The sequence below is a fragment of the Leptinotarsa decemlineata genome, unplaced genomic scaffold (genome assembly GCF_025532065.1).
Source record: "Leptinotarsa decemlineata unplaced genomic scaffold, Ldec_3_MD MMD2_P_RNA_scaffold_14, whole genome shotgun sequence".
NCBI lineage: Eukaryota > Metazoa > Arthropoda > Insecta > Coleoptera > Chrysomelidae > Leptinotarsa > Leptinotarsa decemlineata.
In genome coordinates this window covers 6,598,158-6,625,354 of record NW_027412528.1, presented here as the reverse complement: position 1 = coordinate 6,625,354, position 27,197 = coordinate 6,598,158, and the positions used below count along the sequence as shown (strand labels likewise).

The following is a 27,197-nucleotide window of genomic DNA, read 5'->3' as shown; positions in this document are numbered from 1 at the left end:
CTACTATGGAACATACATATATATATATATATATATATATATATATATATATATATATATATATATATGTGTGTGTGTGTGTGTGTGCACTTATGTTTATGTTTACATAGGTGCACACATTTTTTGGTTGGATGAAAGAGCAAGGTCTGCTCATGTTGCAATTTCTCCGTAGCATGGTCAGAAATTGAATCCTGCCATTTGATAGTAGGTTATATTTTTGTTTATATATATATATATATATATATATATATATATATATATATATATATATATATATATATATATATATATATATATATATATATATATATATATATATATATATATATATAGTTGAAGGACAGTCTTTGCTGACTAGTTAAGAACAAAACTTGGGAATTTCTTTGGGTGAACAGCAGAACGGAAGTGTACTCTTATAACACAAGTTATTCCAATATTTCGATAAAATTTATTATCATCTTCAGGGAAAAGCTACAAATGTTTTATGGTGATAATACAATATGAAAAAGTTTTTTTTTATTTTAATAATGATATAAAAAAAAATTTTTTTAACAACTTACTGTTAGTGAGGTTGGCCGTGTCGAAAAGAATGTTATATGTAAACAATTGAAACATGTCAATACAATAAAATAGTCATCAAGTTAAAAGAGGTATCCAGTGAGGTGTCTACCTCTTTTAACTTGATGACTATTTTATTGTATTGACATGTTTCAATTGTTTAGATATAACATTCTTTTCGACACGGCCAACCTCACTAACAGTAAATTGTTAAAAAAAAATTTTTTTTTATATCATTATTAAAATAAAAAAAAACTTTTTCATATTGTATTATCACCATAAAACATTTGTAGCTTTTCCCTGAAGTTGATAATAAATTTTATCGAAATATTGGAATAACTTGTGTTATAAGAGTACACTTCCGTTCTGCTGTTCACCCAAAGAAATTCCTAAGTTTTGTATATATATATATATATATATATATATATATATATATATATATATATATATATATATATATATATATATATTTTCTTTGTATTTTGTTCCTATCAATATAATCAATTATTATTATTATTATACAATTTGCAATTGACTAAATAGTGCAGTATTTGCTTATAAGAAAAGTTAAACAACTTATTAACCAATCCGCTGCAATAACTACTTATTATACACTGTTCGAATCCATTAGTAGATATGGCTTTTCTGTGTGGAGCTCAGCAGCTCAGTTTCATTTGAATTTTATATTCATAATTCAGAAGAGGGCTGTAAGATCTATTATAGGAGCTAATTTTGAAGACTCCTGCAAACCAATCTTCAAAGCGTTGAGAATAATGACATTTTACTCTCTGATAATTTTTGTAAAGTTACTATATGTCAAACAAAATATTAGTAGTTACTCTGTTGTGTCCGATATACATGGTCACAATACTAGAAAAATGAAGATAATTTTATTATACCTCAAACCCGGTTACAAAGAATGGACGATACTATTGATATTAAAATGTACAATGCCCTACCTCTCACAGTACATTCTCTGAACTTTACTAAATTCCAAAAACATTCAAAGACATTACTTACGGAAAATGCCCTATATGGTATCATTGACCTTTTCCATTCATTCCCTGGACCATAGAGCAAAGATGCCTTGCACGATTGTATGTATGTACTGTATTATTATTTTTATTGCACAGTATCTTCTGAAAATTTTGTATTTTACTTTTTGAGCATATGTTCATTTTATGGTATTTTGTGACATGTTCTAAAATAAAAATTTGAATTTTGAATTTTTTCCACGTTGCACTATACTGCTCAAGACGACGATTATCGCAAACGCCAAAAAAAACCCAGCAGTGGATTAGCCGCGACAAAAAGCCAATGCGTAATCTAAGCTGAGTGAAAATATATTATACACTAACAGCATGGCACTGAGAAAATTTGAAAAACAAGAACTGATATAAATTGATGGATGTAGCGTTACTGTGTGGTAGCAAAACATCATGAAAAATGAGAATTGAAACTTTCTGTTTTTACCACTTTTATTTGTAACCAATGTTACTGCAGTTTCGTCCTATAAGGATATTTTCAAACTCATATATTAATCTAATGTATAAATGTAAAATGTCTGCAGTAACGTTAGTTACAAATAAAAGTAGTAAAAAAAAAGCATAGAAAGTTTCAAGAACTGATATCTTCAAACAGGTTGTCAATCATCAAGATCTCCCAAACAAAACCTACCTCATTCAATTGAAGATGGTGCAACAAACAGGTCTCTCCCTCCTTTGGTTATGGAACCATTTATCAATCATTTGATGGAGGATCTTACATGACTGGGCACAGATCATTAACACATGCAGTTGGGAAGATTCAGCCATTTCCTTTGATTTGTGATTTTCTGCCTCCACGACCTCCAGATCTTTTGGTTGCAAGCCATGTTGCTAGTTTGCTGAACTTACTCTATTCCAGCACAAGTTTAATAGATCTCATATGGAAGTACAAAAAATTCCAGCACAGCCATATTGATAAATAAACCAGGTCAGTGTGAAGGTTAATCATTGGCTTGTGGAGCTCATAGGTCTCTTTGAATTAATGTATGAATTCATCTCTCTTTAATTTTGTATGTCCTCTCTGTAGAAAGATGTTGAGCCGAACTCTCCTGGAAATCAAAAATATAGAAAATAAATACATTTAATACAATCCTATCTAAATTCATTAATTTTTTCATTCAAGCTCCTATTGATTTGGTAAGCCAAATCCCTCTCAACACAAATATTCATTTTAAACGTGACTTCAATCCCTCAACTTTATTTTTTAATCATTTCACAGACAGTGGATTAATTCATAGAAAATCGTCAGGTCCAGATGACATTCTGATGTTTATACTAAAACAGAGTTCTTCCTTCATCAATACAACCATCAACACATTTGATCAATATGTCGTTCTCATCAGGAGTTTTTTCTCATCAATTAAAAAAACGAAAAGTAATTCCTATGTTTGAAATACGGGACACAACTTGGATGGAAAATTATCGTCCTATGTCAGTCCCATATGGCTTTTTTGAATTATTTGAGTATGCCTTTCTAGATATATTTTGACCGAAAAGAAACACAGATTTTGTCAACAAGTGCACTAATACAGCAATGTTTTCATTAATAAATCAAATAATCACACATATTGATGCAGGTGATTGTTCTGAAGTACTCCTGTGTGACTTAAGCTGTGCATCTGACTTTGTCAATCTTGAGAAACTGGCTTCAAAATTGGAATATTATGGTATGAGAGGAGTTTCACTCAGTTGGATACATTAATTTCTTCAGAACCGTGATCATTTTGTCATTGCAAATGACGAGAAATAATAGTAATTTCAAATTTAACTCTCAGCATATAAACATAACAATGGGTGTACCACAGGGCTCCATATCAGGTCCTATTATGTTCATTCTCTATGTGAACAGAATTGGCACTATAATTGAAGACAGTAGTTACACAGCCTATGCCGACAATTTTTCATTAATTGTCTCTGCACCTAAGATAAAACACCCAATAGTTGACATCACACCAATAGTTGACACTTTCAGAAAGAATATCACAGAATAAGACGTCAGTTGACAGTTTCAATGTTGTTTATGCATAGTTAAGTAACATAACGCCCTCTGTTGACATCTATAATAAATATATAGTATATCTTCCATTTTTTTCCAAAATGGTGGCAACTATTTTATATCGTGTTTAGGTTGACACTAGTGTCAACTATTGGAATTTCAGTGGAACTGTTGTTTTCTGTCTCTTTCCGTTGTGTACAAAAACGTAAACAGACAGAGACAAGTTTCAGCTTAATATGATACCAATTTCCAATATTTGACATCATATGTCAACTATTGGTGTTACACATGTCAACTATTGGTGGTTTCAGATTTACGAGATGCCTGGAACAAAGCATACTTTTCTGAAATATTCAGAGCAGCAAATGACCGCTGCTATGAATGAAGTCCAAAGAGGGATGCCTATTGCTACGGCAGCAAAAAAGCATAAAGTTCCACGAGTAACTTTGTTGTACAAAGTACGAGGGAAAACACCAGTACAGAGAAAAATGGGAAGCGATTCCTACTTACTACAAGGAGAAGAAAAATTACTCGTCTCTTGGATATCAAAGATGGCAAGAGCAGGGTTTCCTATACAAAAACAGCAACTCATAGAAAGCGTTCAACGGCTAATGATAGAACTGAAAAGGGATAATCCATTTAAAGACAACAAGCCTGGTAACAGCTGGTATGCCAGTTTTTTAAAACGGAACCCCGAAATCAGCATCAGAACACCTCAAAATCTAACGATTACCAGGTCTGCTGTAGGAGAATCCCAAATCAAAGCCTGGGCAAAGGAAGTTCATGAATATCTTACTGCTGAGAAATTAGACGATGTCTTACAGGAACCTAGTAGGGTGTTTAATGCCGACGAGGCAGCGTTTTTCCTTAATCCGAAGGGAAATAAAGTGCTCGCTAAAAAGGGAGAGAAAAATGTTTATCAGATAGTGAATAGTGATGAAAAAGAATGCCTTACAGTCCTAATCACAGCTAATGCTGCTGGTGACCTGGCACCTCCATTAGTCGTGTTTAAATATGCAAGAATTCCTCGGGAGGTTGCTTATAGTGTTCCTGAAAATTGGGGGATAGGGAAATCTGACACAGGATGGATGACTGGAGAAACATTTTTTGAGTTTCTTGGTAACGTCTTTCACCCATGGTTACTAGAGAAAAAAATTGTTTTACCAATAATTCTTTTCATAGATGGCCACACTTCGCATTTGACTTTACAGTCAAGCCGTTTCTGCGAAGAAAATGGCATTATCCTGGTCGCGCTGTTCCCCAACGCTACGCATAAGATACAACCAATGGACGTAGCTGTATTTAGAACCCTAAAAGTTGGGTGGAAAGAACAAGTCTATAGATGGCGATTAGATAATAAAGACGATCCAACTCTAAGAAAAATCCACTTTTGTTCTTTACTCAAAAATGCTATCACAGAAAGAGTTACTTCGGATGTTTTAAAAAATGACTTCAGAACCTGTGGATTGGTGCCATGGAATCCAGAAGCTGTGAAATTTTCAACTGAAGAACAAATCAACTCGACTATCTGTGGTAATAAAACTCAAATGGAACAAGACCTAAAGAGACTTAAAATTGGCAAATGTTCTATAGAAAAATACCTCGAAAGAGAAAAAGTGCAACAATTCATAAATTCCGAAGTATGGGATGGCAATATTGAGGATTTGTCGTTATTTCAATTGTTCAAACAAATTAGTAGAGACATTGATGAACTTCAAGACAAAGTTGCCAGTAATGATAAAGGGGTGAATGCAGTACAAGAAACTTCTAATAGTGTAGATGCACATTGTGAAAAGGTTCCTTTATTAACGGGCAAGATCGTTAATGAGATTGAACCAATAACATTACCGGCTTGTTCTGATGGCATCGGCATAAATCAACTTCAAGACGAACTTTCCAGTTATGATCAAAGAGTGAATGTCATACAAGAAACTGCCAGTAGTGTAGATGCCCCGATTGAAAAGGTTTCCTCATTGACAACCAAATCCGTTAATGAGAGTGAATCAAAAACATTACAGGCTTGCTCAGACGTCTGCGTTACAGATCAAACAAAAATAACAAAAGTGTCTCTGCTACAAGATACTGCAATTTACGAATCTCCTTCGAAGCCTGGAACTTCCGTGGAATCAAGTTTTTTGACATTTCCTGAGTTGCAATCACCAGTGCTAAACGATAAAACTATATTAAAAGATAGCAATTCGACAAATTTGCCAACACCGTTCAAGCGGGCATTATTTTTCGAAGATCCCAAACCAAAGAAAATTAAAAAGAGACTCAATAAAGAAAAAGTGCCAGCTGTAGTCTCTTCTAAAAAGTATCAGAAATACCTAGAAGACAAACAAAATGCAAAAAAGATACAAGAGAATCAAAGGAAAGAGAGAGCGGAAGAAAGAAGAATAAAGAAAATTGAGCGTGAAAAGTTGAAAGCAGAAAAAAAGGCAGCAAGAGAGAGGAAAAAGAAACAAAAGCAGGTGTCACATTCGGACTCTGAAACCTGTGAAGATGAGGAATGGGTAGAATCAGGTGACAGTGTAGACGATATTAGTTTTCAAGAAACAATGGATGTAACTGACTCAGACGATGAAAACAAGTTACAATTCAAAGAAAGCGACTATGTTCTTGTTTCTTTTCCTGGCAAAAAGAAAGTACACCGGTATGTTTGCGTTACTCAAACAATTTTCCCTAACGATGAAGCCGAAGTTGTTGGAATGAAGCAGTTTAAAAATGATAAAAAAGTTTTCAGACTAAATGATAATGACGTCAGTATCATAAGTCTTGACCAAATATTGGAAAAATTGAATTTCCCAAAAATAAGTGCTGCGGGTGATCGTTTGAAATACGAATTTGATAAAGACATTGAAGTTGACGGTTAAATGTTATTTTTCTTGTATTATGTTACTTGTATATTTTGTGTATACAGTGTGAATCTTTATTTCATTAACATGTCAATTTTTGGTGTTAACAGTGTCAACTATTCATTTCTTCAACATAAGAAAATACATTTTTTTAATTTTTTTCAAATGATTATGAATTATATTTCACATTCCAGAACAATAATGAAAAATAGTTCAAGTTTCTAAAAATAATATTCAGCAGACAAAAACTTTCCTAAAAACAAACAATACATGACCAAAGTCAACTACTGGTCAAATCATGTGTCAACTATTGGAAATTTGGATTTCAAGGATGTCAATTATTAGCATATTTGATAACATTTAGTAATCAATCAAAATATGGTTTCTTTCTCCAATTTAATGATTTTTTATTACAATGTTGCAATTGCAAAACATTATACTTGACTTTTTCCAAACAGATTTACTTATAACTCATCGAGTTAATCAAACATAATAGTTTTTATAAAATATATTTTTTAATATGTCAACTATTGGGTGTTTTACCTTAATACTACAATTTAAAAAAATACATTTTCAAGGGCAATATATCAAGTATCCAGTTTTTTTTAATGGGCACGATTTATTTTTCAACATAGATAAAACACAGGTTATTTGTATTCACAATCGTCCGAAAAAAAAATGAAAATCATCAATTTAAACTCAATTCCCTGAAGTTTTTTTTTATTAATTCATGATCGGTTTTAACTAAAGCTCGGTAATTTAGTATCTGCTATGCTCATGTAGACTCTAGAATCTAGAGTTAGGTACGGGGTTGTATTCTGAGGAGAGTCAACTCCACCACAAAATTTATTCGTTGCACAAAAACGCATTGTAGGATGCATGGCAAACATTTCCCAAAGAGATTCTCGTAGACAGTATTATGAAAAATATAATGTTTTAATTCTTGTATCGGTCTATATATTTGAAATGTGTGGGTATATGATTAAATTTAAGTCAACCTTTACATTGAATAAGAGTATTCACCACTATGATACGAGAATCAAAAACCAGATCCATGTGCCAATTGCAAAATTAAAAGTGACTTATTTTGGACCAGAAAACATTGATCCAAAAATTTACAATAATCTTTCTGAATATATGAAGACTTCAAAGCAACTGTATAATTGAAAAAAACACTGAAAGCATATCTGTTCGAAAATTGTTATTAGACACTAGCAGAATTTTTTTCATAATTCTCATTTCTTTCTGTACTTATTTTACCATCGCCTCATTAAATTTCTAAAATGAACTCTTGGTATCTTTATTTTATTGTATTGACAGTTTCCTATACATTATATTATTGTCTTTATGGAAATAAAGTATTATTTATTATCATCATCATTATCATTGATATGAAATGAAGTAAAACGGGATAAATTCAATCTTTTCAGATTGTTTCTATACAAAACTTACCTTTGTTTAATTGAAGATGCTGCAACAAACGTTGGTGTACTACAAGTATTTCTCTTAAAAAATTATGAAACCATCCATCAATTTTTAGATGGCAAATTCGCATGTATCGTGAGTTATTGGACAGTATGATGAGCAAAAAACCTGGAAACAAAAATAATAGAAAATAAATAAAAATCATTCGGAAATACATGTTTTTGATAAAAAATAAATAAAATATTAAAACATATACAGTCTGACAAGTGAAGTCCACACCATGATGATCTCGACATCAATTTCTGTTTTGAAACTGTTGATATCAAATAGAGTACAGTACTTTGTTTGACCATTTTACATACTATAGTACATTTATGGCAACACTGGCTACAGCTTACACTTCATTGTAAGATTTTCACTGAACACTTTACAAAACCACAAATGTATTCATACTGTATGAAGACACTTGAGGAAGCTATTGTGTAGTAAGACACGTATTGCAGTTTTGCAAACTGTTCAATGTAAATCACAGAATGAAGCGTTACTTGAATTTGTTATGGATTTTCATAAATTATCAGCCAATTCCATCACATACCATCGATATTAATATACTTTTTCATATTTTAAATAATGAAATCAGTACAGTTTGAAATAGTTTGTGAATGGTATTGATTTCTGATGTCACCCTGAGTAATGTCCTGTGGTCGTTTTTATTCATTTGCTATGTTAATAATAACTTTGTTGAGGACCGCGAGTTTTTATATATGTGATGGAATTGGCCGATACTTGATAAAAATCTGTAACATATTTAAGTAACACTCAATTGTTTTTCACTTCACTTTACTTTTTAGTGAAAAATCTCACAATGAAGTGTTTCTTTGAAGACTGAGTTTATTAATCTTTTTGCTGATGACACACTGCTCTGGATCGTTCTAGTTGCTATTTCTAATGTGAGAGGCTGTAAATGAAAATGTGGACCTAAACTGAATTTTCAGAAAACATCCTGCACACCCTGCACCTGCATCCATAAGAAAGGATCCAAGTTTGAATTAATTGTGTTAAATCATATCTCAGTCAGAAGAATAGGAATATTGTCCTGACAACTATCAAACCTGTGAATGGTTTATATTCCGAAAGCAATCAGAACTCCTCACTAGAAACTTTACATTCAGATAATGCTTTTTTAGACACACAGCAGTCTCCTCAAATACGAGGGTGATACCCGCCATACATAATAATAAAAAAATAGCCATTCTGTATTTGAATATACAATTCTTACGACATAAAAGTAATCTTTTGTTATTCTTGGACAACCAGGTACTACCTGAATTCATTTTGTTGAGACAGCACTGGCTCAAAGTTAATGAACCTTGTTATCTTCCGGGCTATGCAATAGCTTCTAAATACTGTAAAAAATTGTTAAATAATGGCGGAATTTTAATTTTTATCAGAAATAATTTCTCTGATACCTTCAATGTTGAAAATATAAATAAATTTGAACCTTATCCTCCTTATCGAACGCATCTTCGAGTTTTCATTAGTGCATAAGTCATGATAATCTATATATTCTTTGTATTTACAGAGCTCCTTACTCAGATATCGACATTTTCTTCGAAAACTTCGAAGTCATTCTTACAGAATTATATCTTAAATCAAAAATAATTGTGGCTGGAGATTTTAATATAAATTACTTTGATGATGTGTCTCTCGCAACCCAAACTCTAAAGAATTCATTAACTACCCTTAATATGGCAATGCATGTATCAGATCCCACTCGGGTATCTTAACATTCTTCCACCAAAATTGATTATATCTGCTCAAACTTTAATAACGAATACCTTGAATGTACACTGATTCCTGCAGGCCTTTCCGATCACGAGGCAATTTTCACTACCTTTCTCATAAATGGAGATAAAGTTAAAAAGAGGAATAGATTTGGCAGAATCTTTAGTAAAAAAAATTTTGCAAAATTCAGAGAACTTGCCTCATCAATAAATTGGAGAGAATGTTTGTATTCCTGTGAACCCATTAATACACTTCAAGAAACTCTATCTCTACTCTTCCAAAAAAGCTTTCCCGTCATGACATTAAGGGAAAAAAGAAAAAAGCCATGGATGTCTCTAGGAATGAAAACATTTTATTGGAATGAAAACATTTTATTAACAAATATAAAGGTATCTACACACTTGTGATTAAGGCTGCAAAAGAAAAATACTATAAAAATTGGATAGACAATGCAAAAAATAAAATGAAGGAAAATTGGCTAATAATTAATAATCTGAGAGGGAAGAATTCAAAGCTCCCCACCCATATGAATATACAGTGTCACCGATAAAGTCCGCATCAAATGGGAAACTTTTTTATTTATCGTTTTATGTGAAATTTGATTTTGGCAGTAGATTTTGCTTAAGAAATGATGTCAAATGGCGTCTACAATGTAGCGTTTATAAAAACCTACTGTACTTTTCATTTAATTTTCATTTCACCGGAGGTAATCCTAATTGATTTTAAAGAAAGTTTCTGAGGAGTAGGCAATCCAATTTACACCTTTTGCTTCGCTAGGATTTTCGCTTCTCATTTCACATATGGTATTTAGTTTCTGGTACAGATTGTTAAGTTTTTTTCCAATAGGACCGATTCATTCGGATCCCTTCGAGGTAGATTTTCTATTTCCGTTAAACCGAAAGTCAGGAATGAGATGTTGCCAAAATTATTTGGGTGAATTCCTCAGAATAGACTTGCGCTGTAGGTGATTCTTGATTATGAGAACGGCAAGGAGTGGTGTTATTTTTGGGGAAAGGAGTGATGAAGGAGGATCTCGAGAGGGGATTTGTTGAGTGGTGAGCCGTGTGGTCCATTTTCAAGAACTAGAACGATATCGTTTCGGATATAGTTTCCTGTATAAATTTTGAGAGTTCCATAAAAGGTTGCACTTCCTGAGGATTCTACTGGGTCACAACCACTTTTCCAGAACGAGCGACGCCATTTCCTTGAAGACGTTATTCGTGATTTTATTGGTTAACGGAACCCTTCATTTAAGAAGGTATGAAAATTCATTTCGAACCTTTCAATTGCGTATGAGATTCACCTTTTAGTGAATCGAACTTTTGAATGAATTTCCATTATGGAAATTGTTTTTTTAGGGTTTTAGTATTGGAGACTTTTTACAATAGTTTTTCTGCTGAAGAGCCTCTACAGAATTTGCTTGGAATCATTAAAGAGGGAAAAACAAGGACTTCTTTCTCTGGTTGCCTTATGGAATAGATTTTCAGTTAATATACCGAATGGTGGGTTTTTCATTCGTCCAGTCCGATAAATGTTATTGTCTACGTCCACAAGATAGTCTAAGTCCATATTAATTATTAGAAGAGTACGTGCTCCAAGTCTGTCCCGTTCCTGATCGAAGAAAACTGCAGCTACAGCTCGACGAGAAACTGACAGGCAAATATTACTTACATTTGACTCATTTTTTTCGAAAATCACAACTTTTTGCTTCAGAAATACTGTTTTATTAACATGATACAATTATTGAATTTTGAGTTAATCCATTCATAATGTAAACCTGAACTGAGTATACTCTGGTGAGGTAATTTTAATACCATTCCTAATAGTTATTTTATGACTGGAATCTTATAAGTAATAATTTTCCTGATATTTTTACCTGGACTATCCTTAGGTAAATGAAAGCGTACTACGATCATTATAGGATTATTACAATTTGTTTTACACAAGATTAAATGGCAAATTTGGAGTACATTCAGATTTTGATTTCTACCCGTATTCAATTTACCAGCCAATATTTTGTGAATGTCAAGTACCTTCAGAATATCTGATTTTTATAGTTTCATTTCATTGCCGTGGTTTAAAGAATTAAATTTGATTAGATTTGGTTTCACAGTCGACCAGATCATGTATCCATTCATTTTATTGACTGTGTGGCGCTCAACTTAAATCTTTATAAAACAAAATATTCAATTGCTGAAATTTCATGATACAGAAAAGTTTCTTTGAACGAAATCCATAGTGCATACCGACGAAGAGCTGCCGTACGCATTGTGCCTATCTTTCGAGTAAATCTATTATAAGTTTTGTATTACATGAAAGATAGGGTCACAACAAAATAGGTCACGTGATTTCCTTAACCTGTCAAAATTGACATTCAAAAAAAGAAACATCGAAAAATGACATTATTCTTCAAAATATCCAAAAATATCAAAGGATAAAAACATTTTCTTTTGTAATTTTATACCCACACACCAAGTTTCAAACCCATAATAAGTATTTTATATTTTCACTATTTTTCCGCACTCCTGCTTTTTCTACTTATCAAAATTTAAGCACACCTGTACTAAATCATTTATTTTAACTAAACTCGTCACCGAATTTCTTTTTTTGTAATATAATAATATTTTAAGAGCCTCTTTGATGTTAAAAACAAATTTTGAAAAATAAAAGTTGTCAAACTTGATGCAAAGTTCATCTAGTTTCAACGGGGCTTTCAAAACTATACAGTACTTGAGTTTTTTAATGAGCAAATGGCCTCACAATATGAATTAGAACAAAACGGAACATTAGGAAACATCATTTCGTGATTCTTGAAGCCCATTCAATAAAAGAAAAAAACTCATAGTATTTACATTTACCTACTCCGCTAACAACACTAATTTAAAAAAACTGGGTAGGCTGTGAAAAAATATGAAACTACATAATGTGTTTTAGAAAACGTCACTGTCACTGAATAAATTAATGCCCATTAATGTATGAAAATTAAAATAGTTATCTCTACAAGAAAAAATTGAAATTGTGCTAATTTGTGGTGAAAACACATTGCATCGACAAGTGGCTGATATTTTTAACGCAAGACATCCTGGTAGACATGTACAGCAATCCACTGTAAGTAGGATTTTAAAAAAATTTAAACTGTCTGGTTCAGTTGAAAATACTTTTAAAAAACGTCATAATCCATCACGCAATAATGATGAGGTTCAGTTGGCTGTCTGCCTAGATGTTATCGAACAGGGAAAATCAAGTATTACCAATATTGTAGATAGAACTGGCGTTAAAAGAGAAAGCGTAAGAGCAATTTTACATAAAAATAAATTCAAACCCTACAAACCCAAATTTATAAATACCTTAAAGGAAGGAAATTTCGATGTTCGACTAGATTTCTCTTTCTGGTACCAAGGAGAAGTAGAATTAAACAGAAAATTTCCTTACAAAATCCTATGGACCGACGAAGCTACCTTCACATCGAACGGCATAGTCAGTTCCCAGAATTGTAGGTGGTGGGCTCAGGAAAATCCTCATTTTGTGATAGAATGTCGGGACCAATATTCATTTAAAACAAATGTGTGGTGCGGTGTTTTAAATAATCAGGTAATGGGACCATTCTTTTTTAGACACAATTTAACTTCTCAGGATTATTTGCAATTTCTAAATACTGAGATCAGTGATATAGTGGACAATATGCCGGTTGAAATACGACACAGTGTGTGGTATCAATGTGACGGGGCTCCTATTCATAGTTCAAGACAAGTCAAAGAGAAACTATTAGAAATGTTTAGGGGCAAAGTTATTGGGCGAAATATGGAGCAAATATGGCCGCCTAGGTCGCCAGATTTAACCCCACTAGATTTTTTCTTGTGGGGTTACTTAAAACAAATCGTTTATAAACAAAGACCTTTTCGTGACGTGAATCACCTAGAAACTGTTATTAGAAACTCTATTTTAAACATAAACCCTGTTACTATCAGCAACTCAATAAAAGATGTATCAAGAAGGACAATTATCTGCATAGAACGCGATGGAAGACATACAGAAATGTAGTGTATTTAATATCGTGAGTCTTTTTTTCGTGTTTTTTTGCTATTAGGTATAGGTACATGTTTATTTTCAGTTCCTTTTAATTAAGATTAAATTCCACTGTATTTTTTGTTAAAAAAAACAATAAACACTCTAAGATATTGTTTCCTAATGTTCCGTTTTGTTCTAATTCATATTGTGAGGCCATTTGCTCATTAAAAAACTCAAGTACTGTATAGTTTGGAAAGCCCCGTTGAAACTAGATGAACTTTGCATCAAGTTTGACAACTTTTATTTTTCAAAATTTGTTTTTAACATCAAAGAGGCTCTTTAAATATTATTATATTACAAAAAAAGAAAATCGGTGACGAGTTTAGTTAAAATAAATGATTTAGTACAGGTGTGCTTAAATAATAATTTTAGGTTAGGTAATGCTAACATTGAACAACTCCTAACAAATCTATCGGATATTAAAAACAAAAAGACTTCTGGTATGGATGAAATATCTGTCAAAATATTACTAAATTTACCATTTGAGGCCCTACAGGTATTAGTAGACGCGATCAATATATCCTTCATAACAGGAGTATTTCCATCATGTCTTAAAACAACAATTATCATCCCATTTCACAAAGGTGGACAATTTAACGAACCAGCAAATTTTAGACCTATTACATTACCGTCAACTATCTCGAAAATTATAGAGAAATTAGTTAAGAAGATGATATTACTATTTTTAGTTGAACACAATATATTGTTGAATACTCAGTTTGGCTTCCAATCTAAGAAGAGCACCAATGATGCAATTTTCAATTTGCTCAGTGAAGTATATATAGGACTAAATGACGGTGAAGCTGTTGGAGCCGTGTTCTGTGATTTCTCCAGAGCCTTTGATTGTGTGGATCACAGTATACTGCTCCGAAAGTTGAAATGTTATGGGTTCAGAGGGGTTGCAAATAAATGGATTGAATCATACCTCTCCAACAGAACTCAAATTATTAACTTCCATAATAAATTATCTGATCCTTCAAATATTAAATGTGGTGTTCCTCAGGGTTCAGTTCTTGGGAAAACTCGACATTCGAGGATCCTTTACAATGTTTGCGGATGATACCACATTACTGTGGCATGATAATAATGTTGAACTTCTGAAATCTAACATTTCCAAGGACTTAGAAAAGATTAAACAATGGTGCGACATTTAAGTTCATGTATAATAACCTTTATCTAGGCAGGACTATTGTTATCAACAAATCACATACCAAATTCTTAGGAATCTACTTAGATGATAAATTAAAATTTGAGGAACACATAAGGAATCTAAATAAAAAACTAGCCTCAGGTTGTTATGCTATTAGAGTGATAACTAATGAACTGGGCTTTAATGCTGGTATAATGGCCTACTTCTCCCTTATTGAATCTCACCTGCGATATGGTATTGCCTTTTGGGGATTAGGAAAGAACCAGTGAATAAATTAACACAGAAATCCCTCCTAACAAATTATTTCATCAATACTGACTTGGATTTATTCAAAATCAGTTTTTTATTAAAAAAAGGTTGGTTGGATAACAGGATCAATTTTTTCTTTAAAAAAATGTTTTTTTTTGCGAACATTTCGAATTCAATTAAATTCTTCTTCAGGGCTCTGTAATAATGAATTTTCATAAACATACCTTCCACAAAACTTATACGATTATTATCGTTTCAATTTCAAAAGAAATAAGGAGTTCTTAATTAAATTCCTTACCGAAAAGTAGTTTTTTCTTGTTGATAATATTACTATTTTAAAACCCATCAGACATATTGGATATATATTTAAAAAAAATAAAAAACATTGGAAACAAACAAATTTCCGAGACAACACCAACACAAAACGACATGAAACAAACGAATGGCTTTTCTGTGATTCTGGTAAGGTGGTGTCTGTTTTTTAATTAATGGCAGAAATAAAAATAAGAAAAAATTATAAATCATTCCGATATTTCACTTATCAAATTGAAATATGCGGTTTTAAGGCCATCGACATATCTTCTAGTGTTAACACTATCACATTTGAAGATATGCATCATTTTGCTCAAAAGTCTTCTGGATAAATATGGTTGAACATCTATAATAGTTGGATGATCAAAATAAAAAATGTGTCCATATTCTTTTTCATGTTCAACGAGAGCTGTGGGGTTTTTTATATTCAGTCTCTCATGTGCTCTGAAACTCGTGTTTTAAGATACCGTCCGGTTTGACCAACATAGCATACGTGACAGCTACCACAGTTCAATTTGTATACTATACTGAATTGTATTTCTTGTTGCGTTTTTGTTTTTTGTTTAAAGGAAAAATGCTTTCCAACTGTATTTTCATTTGAAAAGACCACTTTAATTTGTTTGGTACTGAGTAGCATTCCAAGTTCATCATATAAATTTTCTACAAATGAATTTTGATATTTGGGTTTCCCCCTGTATTTTGAGAGGAAAAACTTCGTTCGTTATTTTTCTAAGGGCTCTAGGAAAATTATAATTTACTAGATAATTCTCAATTAATTGGAGATTTTTGTTATGGAATTCAGAATTGGAAATGGCAATTGCTCTTGATTTGAAATTCCTTATATTATGTTGTTTTACTCTGAAAATTATGTTTCCAAAAATAATTTAAAAATCTCTTGTCTCATGTCGTTTTGTGTAGGTGTTGTCTCGGAAATTTGTATGTTACCAATGTTTTTAATTTTTTTAAATATGTATCTAATATGTCTGATGGTTTTTAAAAAAGTAATATTATCAACAAGAAAAAACTACTTTTAGATGAGTAATTTGATTAAAAACTCATTATTTCTTGCGAAATTGAAATGATAATAATCGTATACGTTTTGTAGAAGTTAATTTTATAAAAATTCATTGTTACAGAACCCTGAAGAAGAATTTATTTAAATTCGAAACGTCGACAAAACAATTGTTTTTTTTTTAAGAAAAAATTGATCCTGTTACCCAATCAACCTTTATTCAGAAAAATTATTGGATCACTAAACCAGTTAACTCAGTTTTTTTATGTTGGCACACTAAATTCGTCAATAACTAAATCTATTTTCATCGATAACTCAGTCTCGTTTCTCCCAAAAACAGTGATTGTAGTATCGTCAGTTTACATAGCTATGTGACAATTTCAGTAAAGCCAACATCAAAAAAGCACACCAAGTTCGATCCAACGTCAAGATTTTGTTAATGGTTTTCTTTCCCGATGGCGTAAGTAAAATACATAGTTTAATGTATAAGTTTGAAAATGTCCTGTAGTAACTTTACTTACAAATAAAAGTTGTGAAAAACATAGAATAGAAAGTTTCAATTCTCTTTTCTTCAGTATATTTTTCCCATACATTTGAAAATTTTACCACGTTTTCAAAATTTTCGTTGCTGTCTTGTATAATATAAATAAGCAGTTGCGGAGTCAATGTACTAAACATATGTTGATATATGTTTGCTTTCTTTATTGCTTTTTGTAGGACTTCATTCAGATAATAAATAATATCCCTATGAAGTACGCACTGACACCTAATTATAAAAATGTCAATGTGGTAAATCAAACCTAATTTATGCAAAACAATAAAAATCATATCAATACAAATAAAATTAACAATAACAAAATCACTATTAACATGTTTATTTTTTCAGGAATCATGATTTTGATAAAGCAAATAAAATCCCAATGACTGACTTCCGATAGTGAAACAAGAACAGAATCTGAATAAGTTTTTGCCACTGAAACTAAATTGATTCGAAATGCAAGACAAGAACAAATTGTTTTAAATGAAATTGGAGCTATTATGGTGAGTTTGCATACAGCTGAATATAACAGTGACATAAAAACTTATCTAACCTTCTGAAAATTCTACAGATGTGATGCGAATACAAACCTCAGACTTGTTGCCTTCAAGTCTGGCCTCATAGTTGGAAAATATTATTCGGATATACCTGATACTGCAAAACTTCACATCCCTTCCTTTTTGACAAACAAACAAGATATCATTACCTTATTCAAAATTATATCTGATAACATAAATTGTAATGATCTATTATGTGAGATCTCATTTCAACAATTGTGTGTTACTCAGGTTTGACTTTCAAGTTAAATCTAGAAATGCATTCGTTTTTTCGCCTAGCACCACTGATGACACCTTGGCCGGTCGAAACAAAGTCTGGTGTTGGATTAAGAATGCTTTGTTTTTGGTCTGGTTTCAAGCCAAAAACTGATGCTTGTGCAAATAAAATCGCAAGCAACAATTAGTATGCAATATAATTTTAATAAGTTACGACTCAAGTGAGGTATTTTTTAATTTAGTAGAGCACAAGAATCATCGATTCTTCCAAGTTTTTCATTCATTATTCCTTAGACTTTTGTTACCTATCTATCTTATGTACAAATATAAACTATGATAGTCTTAGAGCAATGTATTCATATTAGATGATCTTAAACTTAAAAACTGCTGAAGTACATTGAATGTTTATAATAATCGTAGGGCTAAATTATAAAACATGAGATGTGTGGTATAACCAGTATCCATTTTTTTTATTTTGAAAAGCTCATCTTTTCAATACTCTGCATTTTCAGAGAGAATCTATTCTTAAAAATGGGATTTCAGGTAACTAGCTGTCATCCCCATAGGAAAATCAATCCTGAAATATAGTTACTAGTATGATTGAACATAAACAATTTTTGGATGATTCATTTGATAATATATGAGGTGAGTCTTTACATTAAACATTCGCTTCTTGGTATAGGAACATGGTTTTGATAATACCTAAATCTTTTGAAACTTGGCATTATGTTTTTGAAAAAAAAACATGGCTATAACCAAAAATGATGCCGACTTCTGTATTCAAGTCAAATACAATCTCAAGTTAATAGAAAATATGATATCCTCTTACCTCAGGATAAAATTCCATTGCTGAAGCTCAAATATTCTATCTCCGCCACAGAATATCGGAACTACACATAAACGAAAGAAACCCATATGGCTCGAAGGCAGCCGCCATTTAATATTCTCTCTCTCTCTCTCCGTTTGGTTGGCCCTTGCTTCCGTTGAGGCGCATTTAGCCAGTTCTCCTTCTGTTACACGTCACTTATGTAACAGTCGCTTCGTCCGGGGTTGCAGTTGTCCTGCTTTTATGCAGACTGCTTCCTTATTGTGTCACTTTCTTCTTCTTTTGCTCTCTTTATTACTTTTTGCTGTCTTTTGTCTGTTGTAGTCGGTGTAGGTTTGTTAGTATTTTCACATATCACAGATAGAAATTTAGACGAAAGACACATACAAGGGTGAATGATACAAGGGTTTGTCTTTAAACGATACAATTACCTTTTCTTTCTTTTATACTTTAATTTGATTGTGTAGCATAAATTGTGTTATGTCCTTAATAATTTTTAAATTTAAATTCCTAAGTACTGTAAACATATCGAACGGTGCTTTGATTCCGTTGTTAATAAATTTTTGATATAAATCTTGTCCGGGGATACTGTTAATTGGGCATTCTAAAAAGATATGATTTATTGTCTCTATTTGTCCGCATTCACAGTTTGGACTATCACTGACCCCTATGCGATATAAATGTTGTTTACAACTGCAGTGTCCTGTTCTCATTCTAATGATACTTGTTATGTGTCTTCTGTCCATATTTGGTATTTTTGTGTACCATGGTTTTGTTGGATAGTCAGGTTGGACCCTAAAATACATTTTACCTTTGTTTTGAATTTCGTGTTTCCATTGGGTGTAAAATGATGTACTTATTATTTGTTTTATGTGGGGTATAAAGTTTTTTTTATCTATTTTAATATCCAGCGGAATATTGAGGTGGTTACCAATTTTTGCCAACTTATCAACTTTTTCATTACCTTCTATTTGTTGATGACCTGGTATCCAGGCTATTTTAAATGTTTTATTATTATTTGTATTTGTTCTTATTTTATCTTTTATGTTTAATGTAATAAAATCATTGTTTGCTGTTGAATCCATATTTTTTATTCTTTCTATTGCACTTTTAGAATCTGTTAATATTATATTTTTGTGTAAGTTTTTTTGAATACAAATTCGCATACCCTCATTTATTGCAATGATTTCTGCGTCACATATGTTTGTATAATCGTTTAATCTTGCTGAAAAAGAGTAGTCAATTATTGGTATGTATATTCCCATTCCCACCCTGTTATTTTGTTTGGAAGCATCTGTATAAATGAAATTATATTCATCTTCATATTCTTCTGCAAATTTTAGAAAATCATTTTTTGTATTTATATCATTTTTTTAAAGTTTTGTATCTATTGTCTCTACTTCTTGTATATAGGTATCATACTCAAAACTAAAATTTGGTATTATTTCATTTGTATATATGCTATTTTTAAATATTTTACATTGTTTATATGCCTCTATCAGATATGGTGTTTGGTGGGGTTTCCAATAGTTGTTTTGTTTCCCTTCCATGATAGTTAGTATTTCCAAAATATATATAATAGGTGGCTTAAAATCCATACGTTTTATTACATACTTATGTGCTAACCATTTCCTTCTATGTTCTAGATTTATTACTCCCGCTTCCGCAAGTATAACGTTTCTAGGTGTAGATTTCATACATCCTAGTATAATCCGAAGACCTTGTATATACGTTTGTTCTAGTTTATTTAGGTTTTTTTTGTGCATGGGTTGAAAAGTATAGCCCCATATTCTAAATGTGTTCTCACTAGGCCATTGTACGCCATTTTCATTGTTACTGGGTCCGCCCCCCACCATGTTCTACAAAAACTTTTGATTACGTTTATTCCCTTTTTTGCCTTATTTATTATGTTTTCTATGTGTTTATCCCATTTTAGATTATGTGTTATTATTGTTCCTAAATATTTAACATCACTTGATATTTTAATTTTAGACTGCCCTATTTTTATATCTAACTGTTCTATGCATGCTCTCCCTCGTTTAAACAATATTGTTTCACATTTTTCCTCTGATAATTGGAAGTCATGCTCTTTCATCCATGTGTTTATTTCATTTAGAATAATGTTCATTTTGTCTCTGATATCTATTATATTTTTCCCTTTACATATTACCACTAGGTCGTCTGCATACGCTATAAGTTTGGCATGTTTAGGTATTATATCGAAAAGTGATTTTATATATATGTTAAATAGTATGGGGCTGATTGGGGATCCTTGTGGTATTCCTTTTGTATTTATTTGTGGACCGTGTTTATTTCCTTGTTTATCTATAATATAGTTTTGTCTATTATTTAGAATTCTGAATATTACTTTAGCTATGTTATTATCTATTCCGTATTTTATCATGTAATTGTATAGTTTATGAATGTTGACGTTGTCATATGCTCCCTTTATATCTAAGAAAACTGCTATTACATTATCATTGAGGTTAAATGCCATTTGTACGTATGAAATTAGATAACTAATGCAGTCCATTGTCCCTAATCCTTTACGGAATCCCATTTGATATCTAGTTAATATTTGATTGTGTTCGATTTCCCATTCCACCCGGTTTCTGATTATTTTTTCTAATATCTTAAGCCCGCAATTAGCCAATACTATCGGTCTATAACTATTTACGTTTTCTATATCAATATTTATTTTTTTAATTCCTATCAATAAATAATCTTTCCATGTTTCTGGTAACTGGTTTCCTTGTAATATTTTATTATATATTGTTAGTAGCATCAATTTCAAATTTCTTGGCAGATACATAAACATGCTGTATGGTATACCGTCAACTCCAGGTGCTGTAATTTTTTTGCATTTCAAAGCTTTTTCTAATTCTACAAATGTGAATGGTTTGAGTGTGTGTTGATTATTTATTACATTAAATTCAGGCTCCATATCGCATATCGAATATCTGTCAAACATTTGAATTGCTATTGTTTTATCTGGTAGGTTGTTTTTGTCCGCTCTTTTTAGCTTTTTATCTGAAAACCCTCTTATCATATTCCACACGTATGAAATGTTTGACTCTCTATTTAGTGTTGAACAGAAAATTTGGAAGCTATTTTTTTTCTTTTTCCTAAAAAATCTTTTTGCTTTTGCTATCATTCGTTTTGCTTCTATGAAATTTTCTATAGTTGGATTTGATTTGAATTTATTTATTGTTTGTTTTTTTTTAATATTAATTTGTTGGCATTCGTCATCCCACCAGGGTGATTTTGAACCTTTAATGTTTTTCTGATACTGTTTAGGAATCGACATATCCGCTGCTTCATTCATATGTTGTATTAATTCATCATAACTCATGTTTGTTATGTTTTTTGTTTGTTCTAGTATTAGTTCGTATTTTCCCCAGTTGGCTTTGGAGAAGACTCGTTTTTCCCCCCTATCAATAACGTAATCATTATTTATATTATTCTTATAGTTACAAATAGTTGGAAAATGGTCGCTATTTCCGCAGTCTTCACTCGTCTCCCAGTTGCATTTAATTGCTATTGTATGCGAAACTAAACATAAGTCTAAGGGGTTATTATTTTCGTTTGGTTTTGCTAATCTTGTACTCTTCCCATTATTTAGGACGATCATGTTAAAGTCGTCTATTATTGTATTCAGGGTATTTCCGTTATGATTTGTATTCCTACTTCCCCATAGTGGGTGATGTGCGTTAAAATCGCCCATCCAGATAATGTTTTCTTTTAACTGATTTAATATCCTTTCATATGTATTTACTTGTAATTGGTTATTTGGTGGATTATATGTGTTTATTATGTTAATATTCCCTATATTTATGATTATATTTTGGCACTCTTCCGGATTATTGCCGAAGTTTGCCTGTATGAGGTTATATATTATGTCTTTACGGACGATTGTGGCTATACCACCATAGCCGTCATCTCTGTCTTGTCTAATAATGTTATAATTTTTAATTTTTATTGTTTGAGATTGTTTGAGCCATGTTTCATTTAACAATATTACTTGTGGATTATATTCTTGAATAATGTTGATTAAGTAGTGATAGTTAGAATTGATACTTCTTATATTCCACTGTATAATTTTCAAGTTTTTAGGATCCCCCTGACTATCGAATGTTTAGAAAAAATCTGGTGTGTCAAAGTCTTGATGTTTTTTGTTTCTATCATATGTTTGAACTAAATCTATTATTTTTGTAATGGTATTGCTCGGTAACTTAATAAAATTTTCATAAAAAGTTTTAATAATAATTTTTTCTTCTGTGTCTACTTCTGCAAAATTTAATCTGTCATTTTTTTCGATATTTTCTCCTACCTTGCTGTCTCTATGCCTTAATGGGTTTTTTGGAATTGCTCCTGTATTTGTTTGTCTTTGATTTTCCATGTAATTAAAAACCGTTCCGTTATCTGGTTGATGAACTCTTCCATTTGGATTTATAAGTATATTATTTATCTCTTGCCTATTATACCCTGTCCCTCTATTTTTATCATTTCTTTCCACATTTCTCCCTTTACCTGTACTTTGTGCATATGTTCTTTTTTGACTACCATTGTTTGTATTGTATACCTCCCTACGTTGTTCTACTGTGATTTGGTTGTTGATTGTATATTGTTTTTGTAGTGTTGGAAAGTCACGTGAGTTTTGGGTGTATGTTGGTTTGTCTTTTGGAAAGTGTTTCACTGCTTCATAGAAGGAAATGTTTTCGAAAGTCATTTTTTCTCTGATATTTTTTTGTCTTTCATATTCTGCACATGCTCTATTATTTGATTTGTGTTCGTAACTTTTACAAAATAAACATTTACTTATTGTACAATTTTTATATTCCTCATCGTCTTTGTGTTGTTCTGTGCAAGAAAAACACTTCCTTTTACCTTTGCAGTTTTTTTTTATGTGTCCATAGAGAAGGCAATTATAGCATTGAGTGACTGGTGGTATGTAAGGAGTTGTAACGTATGTCATATAACAAATATCTACATATCTAGGAATTATTGTTCCTTTAAAGGTAACTAATACCGTAGAAGCTGGTACATATGTTGGTTTTTCATTTATTATAACTCTCCTATTCATTCTTTTAACCTGTATTACTTTATAAGGACTTTTTATCATTTCTTTAATTTCATTTTCTGTAAATAAAATTGAAATTTCCTTTATTATGGCTTTACATGTTACATGGCTATACGGGATGTAAGCTTTGTATCCCTTGTTCTTAAGTTGTTCATTATTTATCATGCTATTAGCACTTTCCCTATCTTTATAGTCTATACCTATTTTATTATTACCTTTTATTTTTATTTTTATTATATTTCCCAATTTTAAATCACATACATCCTTGGCGATTTCTAAATGAGAAAAACGTCTAAGATTTCTGTGTTCCAAAGTTGACTCTACAATAATTGTATATGGCCCCTTATCCATTTCATTATATAATATTATTTCATTAGTTGATTGTTCTTCTTCCTCCATTTCATTATTTGTTTGTGAATTTACTGATAAATTTTCCGTATATCCCCTATCAAAAAAACGTGAACTGCTTTGGCTTTCAGAGTTTCCCGGTTTCGATTCCAAGATACTCTGTACCTCCGCATCAACACTATCATTGCTTTCGATGTCATCAGTATGTATATGTGGTTTTTTTTTGGGGGAGGATATATCCTCCCCCTCCTCTTCTAACATGTTTACAGTACTTATTTGCCCAAGATTTTATTTTTGTAAATTTTCTCTCAAAAGAAAAAAATTATCAACACTTTTTATGCTTCGCAAATCTACCCAATATTAATTTCAACTTGTCAATATTTGAAAGAAAAGGTTAGCAAGAAAAAGTTCCCCAAAAAATTAGTAGCACACCTGTTCGTCAGTCCGATGTTCACACGTCGAGAGCTGCACCACGAATCCTGCCATTTAATATTAATGATACTTGTCACTTGTCACTGTCACTGTAATCGACCCTATTTATAAAAGTGTATGTCTTTACCTAAAGCCGGGTCCATATTAGTAAATATTTGCGTTGTGTGTTGAATTGAGGATTCGCCATAAATATTTGCGTCGCAAATTGGTTAACTTCCCTGCACAAATTTTTACGTTGTGCGCCGTGCGTCCCTGCTCAACACGTGTGCGAAGTTGTGTGGTGGTTTGTTTTTGTTGAATTTAGTTTTTTCGCGGTACCTACCGAGTTAGTACATCGAGAAAATAAACAAAAATGAATTTAAACAAAGAGGACAGTCTCCAGTTAATTCAAGAATATCAAAAACACAGGATGTTATGGGACCCAACAGATAAGTGGTATTTCCATAAAATTAAAAAAAATGATGCTTGGGACGAAGTCGCTACAGCTTTAAATATAGATGTAGAAGACGCAAAAAAGAAAATATCGAGCCTGCTGGGCTCATTTCGCAGAGAAAAAGCGAAAGCACGAAAGACGATGGGAACCGGCAAAGGTAAGTTTGTTTTTAATTAATTTAAGTAATAAAATTAATATACAAATTGTTTTAGGTGCAAAAGATATATATAGATCGGATTGGTTTGCCTTCAACAGTTTCGCATTCCTTATGGAAAAGGACGATCCACGACAAACCATTAGCTCGGAAAAAATAAATGATGTAAGTAGAACTAATAGACCTATACATGCATGTATTAAGCAGTTTATTATTGACGCATTCACAAATTAACATTATTTATGAATATTCATTTTGCCATGGAACAACACCTACAGTTGTAAAATACTCTCCAAACTCCTTTCTAATATCTTTAGCAGTGATAGTCGCTCGGCGTGGCAAATTTCGCATATTTCCAAAGCAATCACCACCATGTCTCCAGCTCCCTTGCATTAGGGGGCCTTGCTCTTCCGAGTCAACCATTCCAGGAGGAATATAAATGTTCTTTGACGTCTTACTTTGTTTTAAATAATTGTGCAAGCATACTACTGCCATAACAACTACTTGTGCTTTATTAGGCTCCAGAAGAAGGGGTTTTCGCAACACCCTAAACACTGACGACATAATTCCAAACACATTTTCAACAACTCTTCGAGCTCTGCTTAGCCTGTAATTAAATACTCTTTCAATTGATCCTCTTGGGTGTGCTCCTGAATGTGGTTTCATGATATGTTCAGTAAGTGGAAATGCGTTATCTGCTATGAATACATGAGGTATATCGTTTTGCCTTCCGGGAAGAGGTTTTGCTGGCGGCAAGTTTAGTGTGTCACCTGCAATTTTATGATGAAGATCAGAGTTTTGAAAAACCCCACCATCTGAAATTCTTCCTTGGCATCCAATGTCAACATACATAAAGTTGTAATTTGCATCGACCAATGCGAATAACACGATGCTAAAAAATCCCTTATAGTTATGGTATTCACTTCCACTGTTTATCGGTGCTTGAAGGTGTATGTGTTTTCCATCCATAGAACCTACACAATTTGGAAAGTTCCACATTGTCTCAAACGCTTCTGCAACAGTTAACCATTCTTCTGGCGTTGTCGGCATCTGCAATTAGGATAAATAATAATTAAGTAAATAATTAATAACGCGTTACGTGTTTTTTTCAGAGTGAAACAACTGATGATAGTGAAATTAGCGAAGTCGAGAGCGAAGTACATTTGCAACAGGAAACCCCGGCATTTCCAGAACTTGGAGAAAATATTGAACAAAACCGCCTCATATTTTTTGTTTTTGTCTCTTTTTCCTTTTTGATGATAAGATGGTGCATAACAAGGAAAGCAGCCCATTTCCTTTTCATTATTAAATTATCAGACATAGGCACTCTCTGATTTCAATATCAACAGAACACCAAAGCAAAACAATGACAATAACACTTGATGAAATTACTGCGTTCTGGAAACATACGTCCACAATTGCACGATTTTGTGACGCAAATTCCTTTGATCTCCAAAAAAAACCGACAAGCCACGGATGGCGTGCGTTGAATGCGGCGAAAAATTTTGCGTACCTTTGTGTGCGGCGAACACGTGCGAAAACGTCCACACTCGCATAAATTTGTATGTTGCATAAAAATTTGTGCCGAATGCCCCGCACAACGTAAATTTTCACTAATGTGGACCCGGCTTAAGCAACAGGTAATGAAATTTATGTGTCTTGATTATTTTACATATTTTCTAACAATCATTCTCAAATGGCATGTATATGTTTATCGTAGATGTTCTTACGAACCGTGCGTTCCACTAAACGCTCAGAACGATCAAAATTCTCGTATAACCGTTCCACATTATGACCGCGGTCGTTCTGGTCGCCTCGAAAACGTCACTCATGACGTCATTACTTTCGCTCACGGCAAGCTCACAACGACCCATCTGAAGAGATGGGTCGAAGTGGACGTTGAGAATATTTCGGTGCACTTTTTGAAATATGATATAAATGTTATCTGTTATTCGTAATTCATTTCTAATTCCTTAACTTATTCCATTATTCAATCTCATAAGTAATCAGTGGAATAATTAGTTACTCATTATGCAATAAATTTAAGAGTAGCACAAATTTACAGTATAATGTAATTGTGTAATTAGACGACATTTTCAAAATTTGCAGTGCAATATGTGATTGAAAATCATGTATAGTTCAAGTAAACGATATAGT

The 27,197-nt window shown here is 32.2% G+C and overlaps 1 protein-coding gene and 1 long non-coding RNA gene across 2 annotated transcripts in view; one reads left to right on the top strand and one right to left on the bottom strand.

The window, feature by feature from the left end:
- Nucleotides 1-18,712, bottom strand: part of LOC111509455 (uncharacterized) — a 32,649-nt gene extending 13,937 nt beyond the window's left edge. The window contains exons 1-3 of the long non-coding RNA XR_012465929.1: nucleotides 18,597-18,712; nucleotides 7,908-8,048; nucleotides 2,236-2,653 (exon numbers count right to left, since the gene is read on the bottom strand). This is a non-coding gene — a long non-coding RNA (uncharacterized lncRNA). The remainder of the gene's footprint in view (nucleotides 1-2,235; nucleotides 2,654-7,907; nucleotides 8,049-18,596) is intronic.
- A 5,874-nt stretch (nucleotides 18,713-24,586) lies between these two features.
- On the top strand, nucleotides 24,587-26,374 carry LOC141482373 (uncharacterized). Its single transcript, XM_074175486.1, has 3 exons — nucleotides 24,587-25,043; nucleotides 25,099-25,205; nucleotides 26,153-26,374. Exons 1-3 carry the CDS (start codon nucleotides 24,806-24,808, stop codon nucleotides 26,372-26,374), a joined length of 567 nt encoding a protein of 188 aa, XP_074031587.1. The 5' UTR covers nucleotides 24,587-24,805.
- The last annotated feature ends 823 nt before the right edge of the window (nucleotides 26,375-27,197 follow it).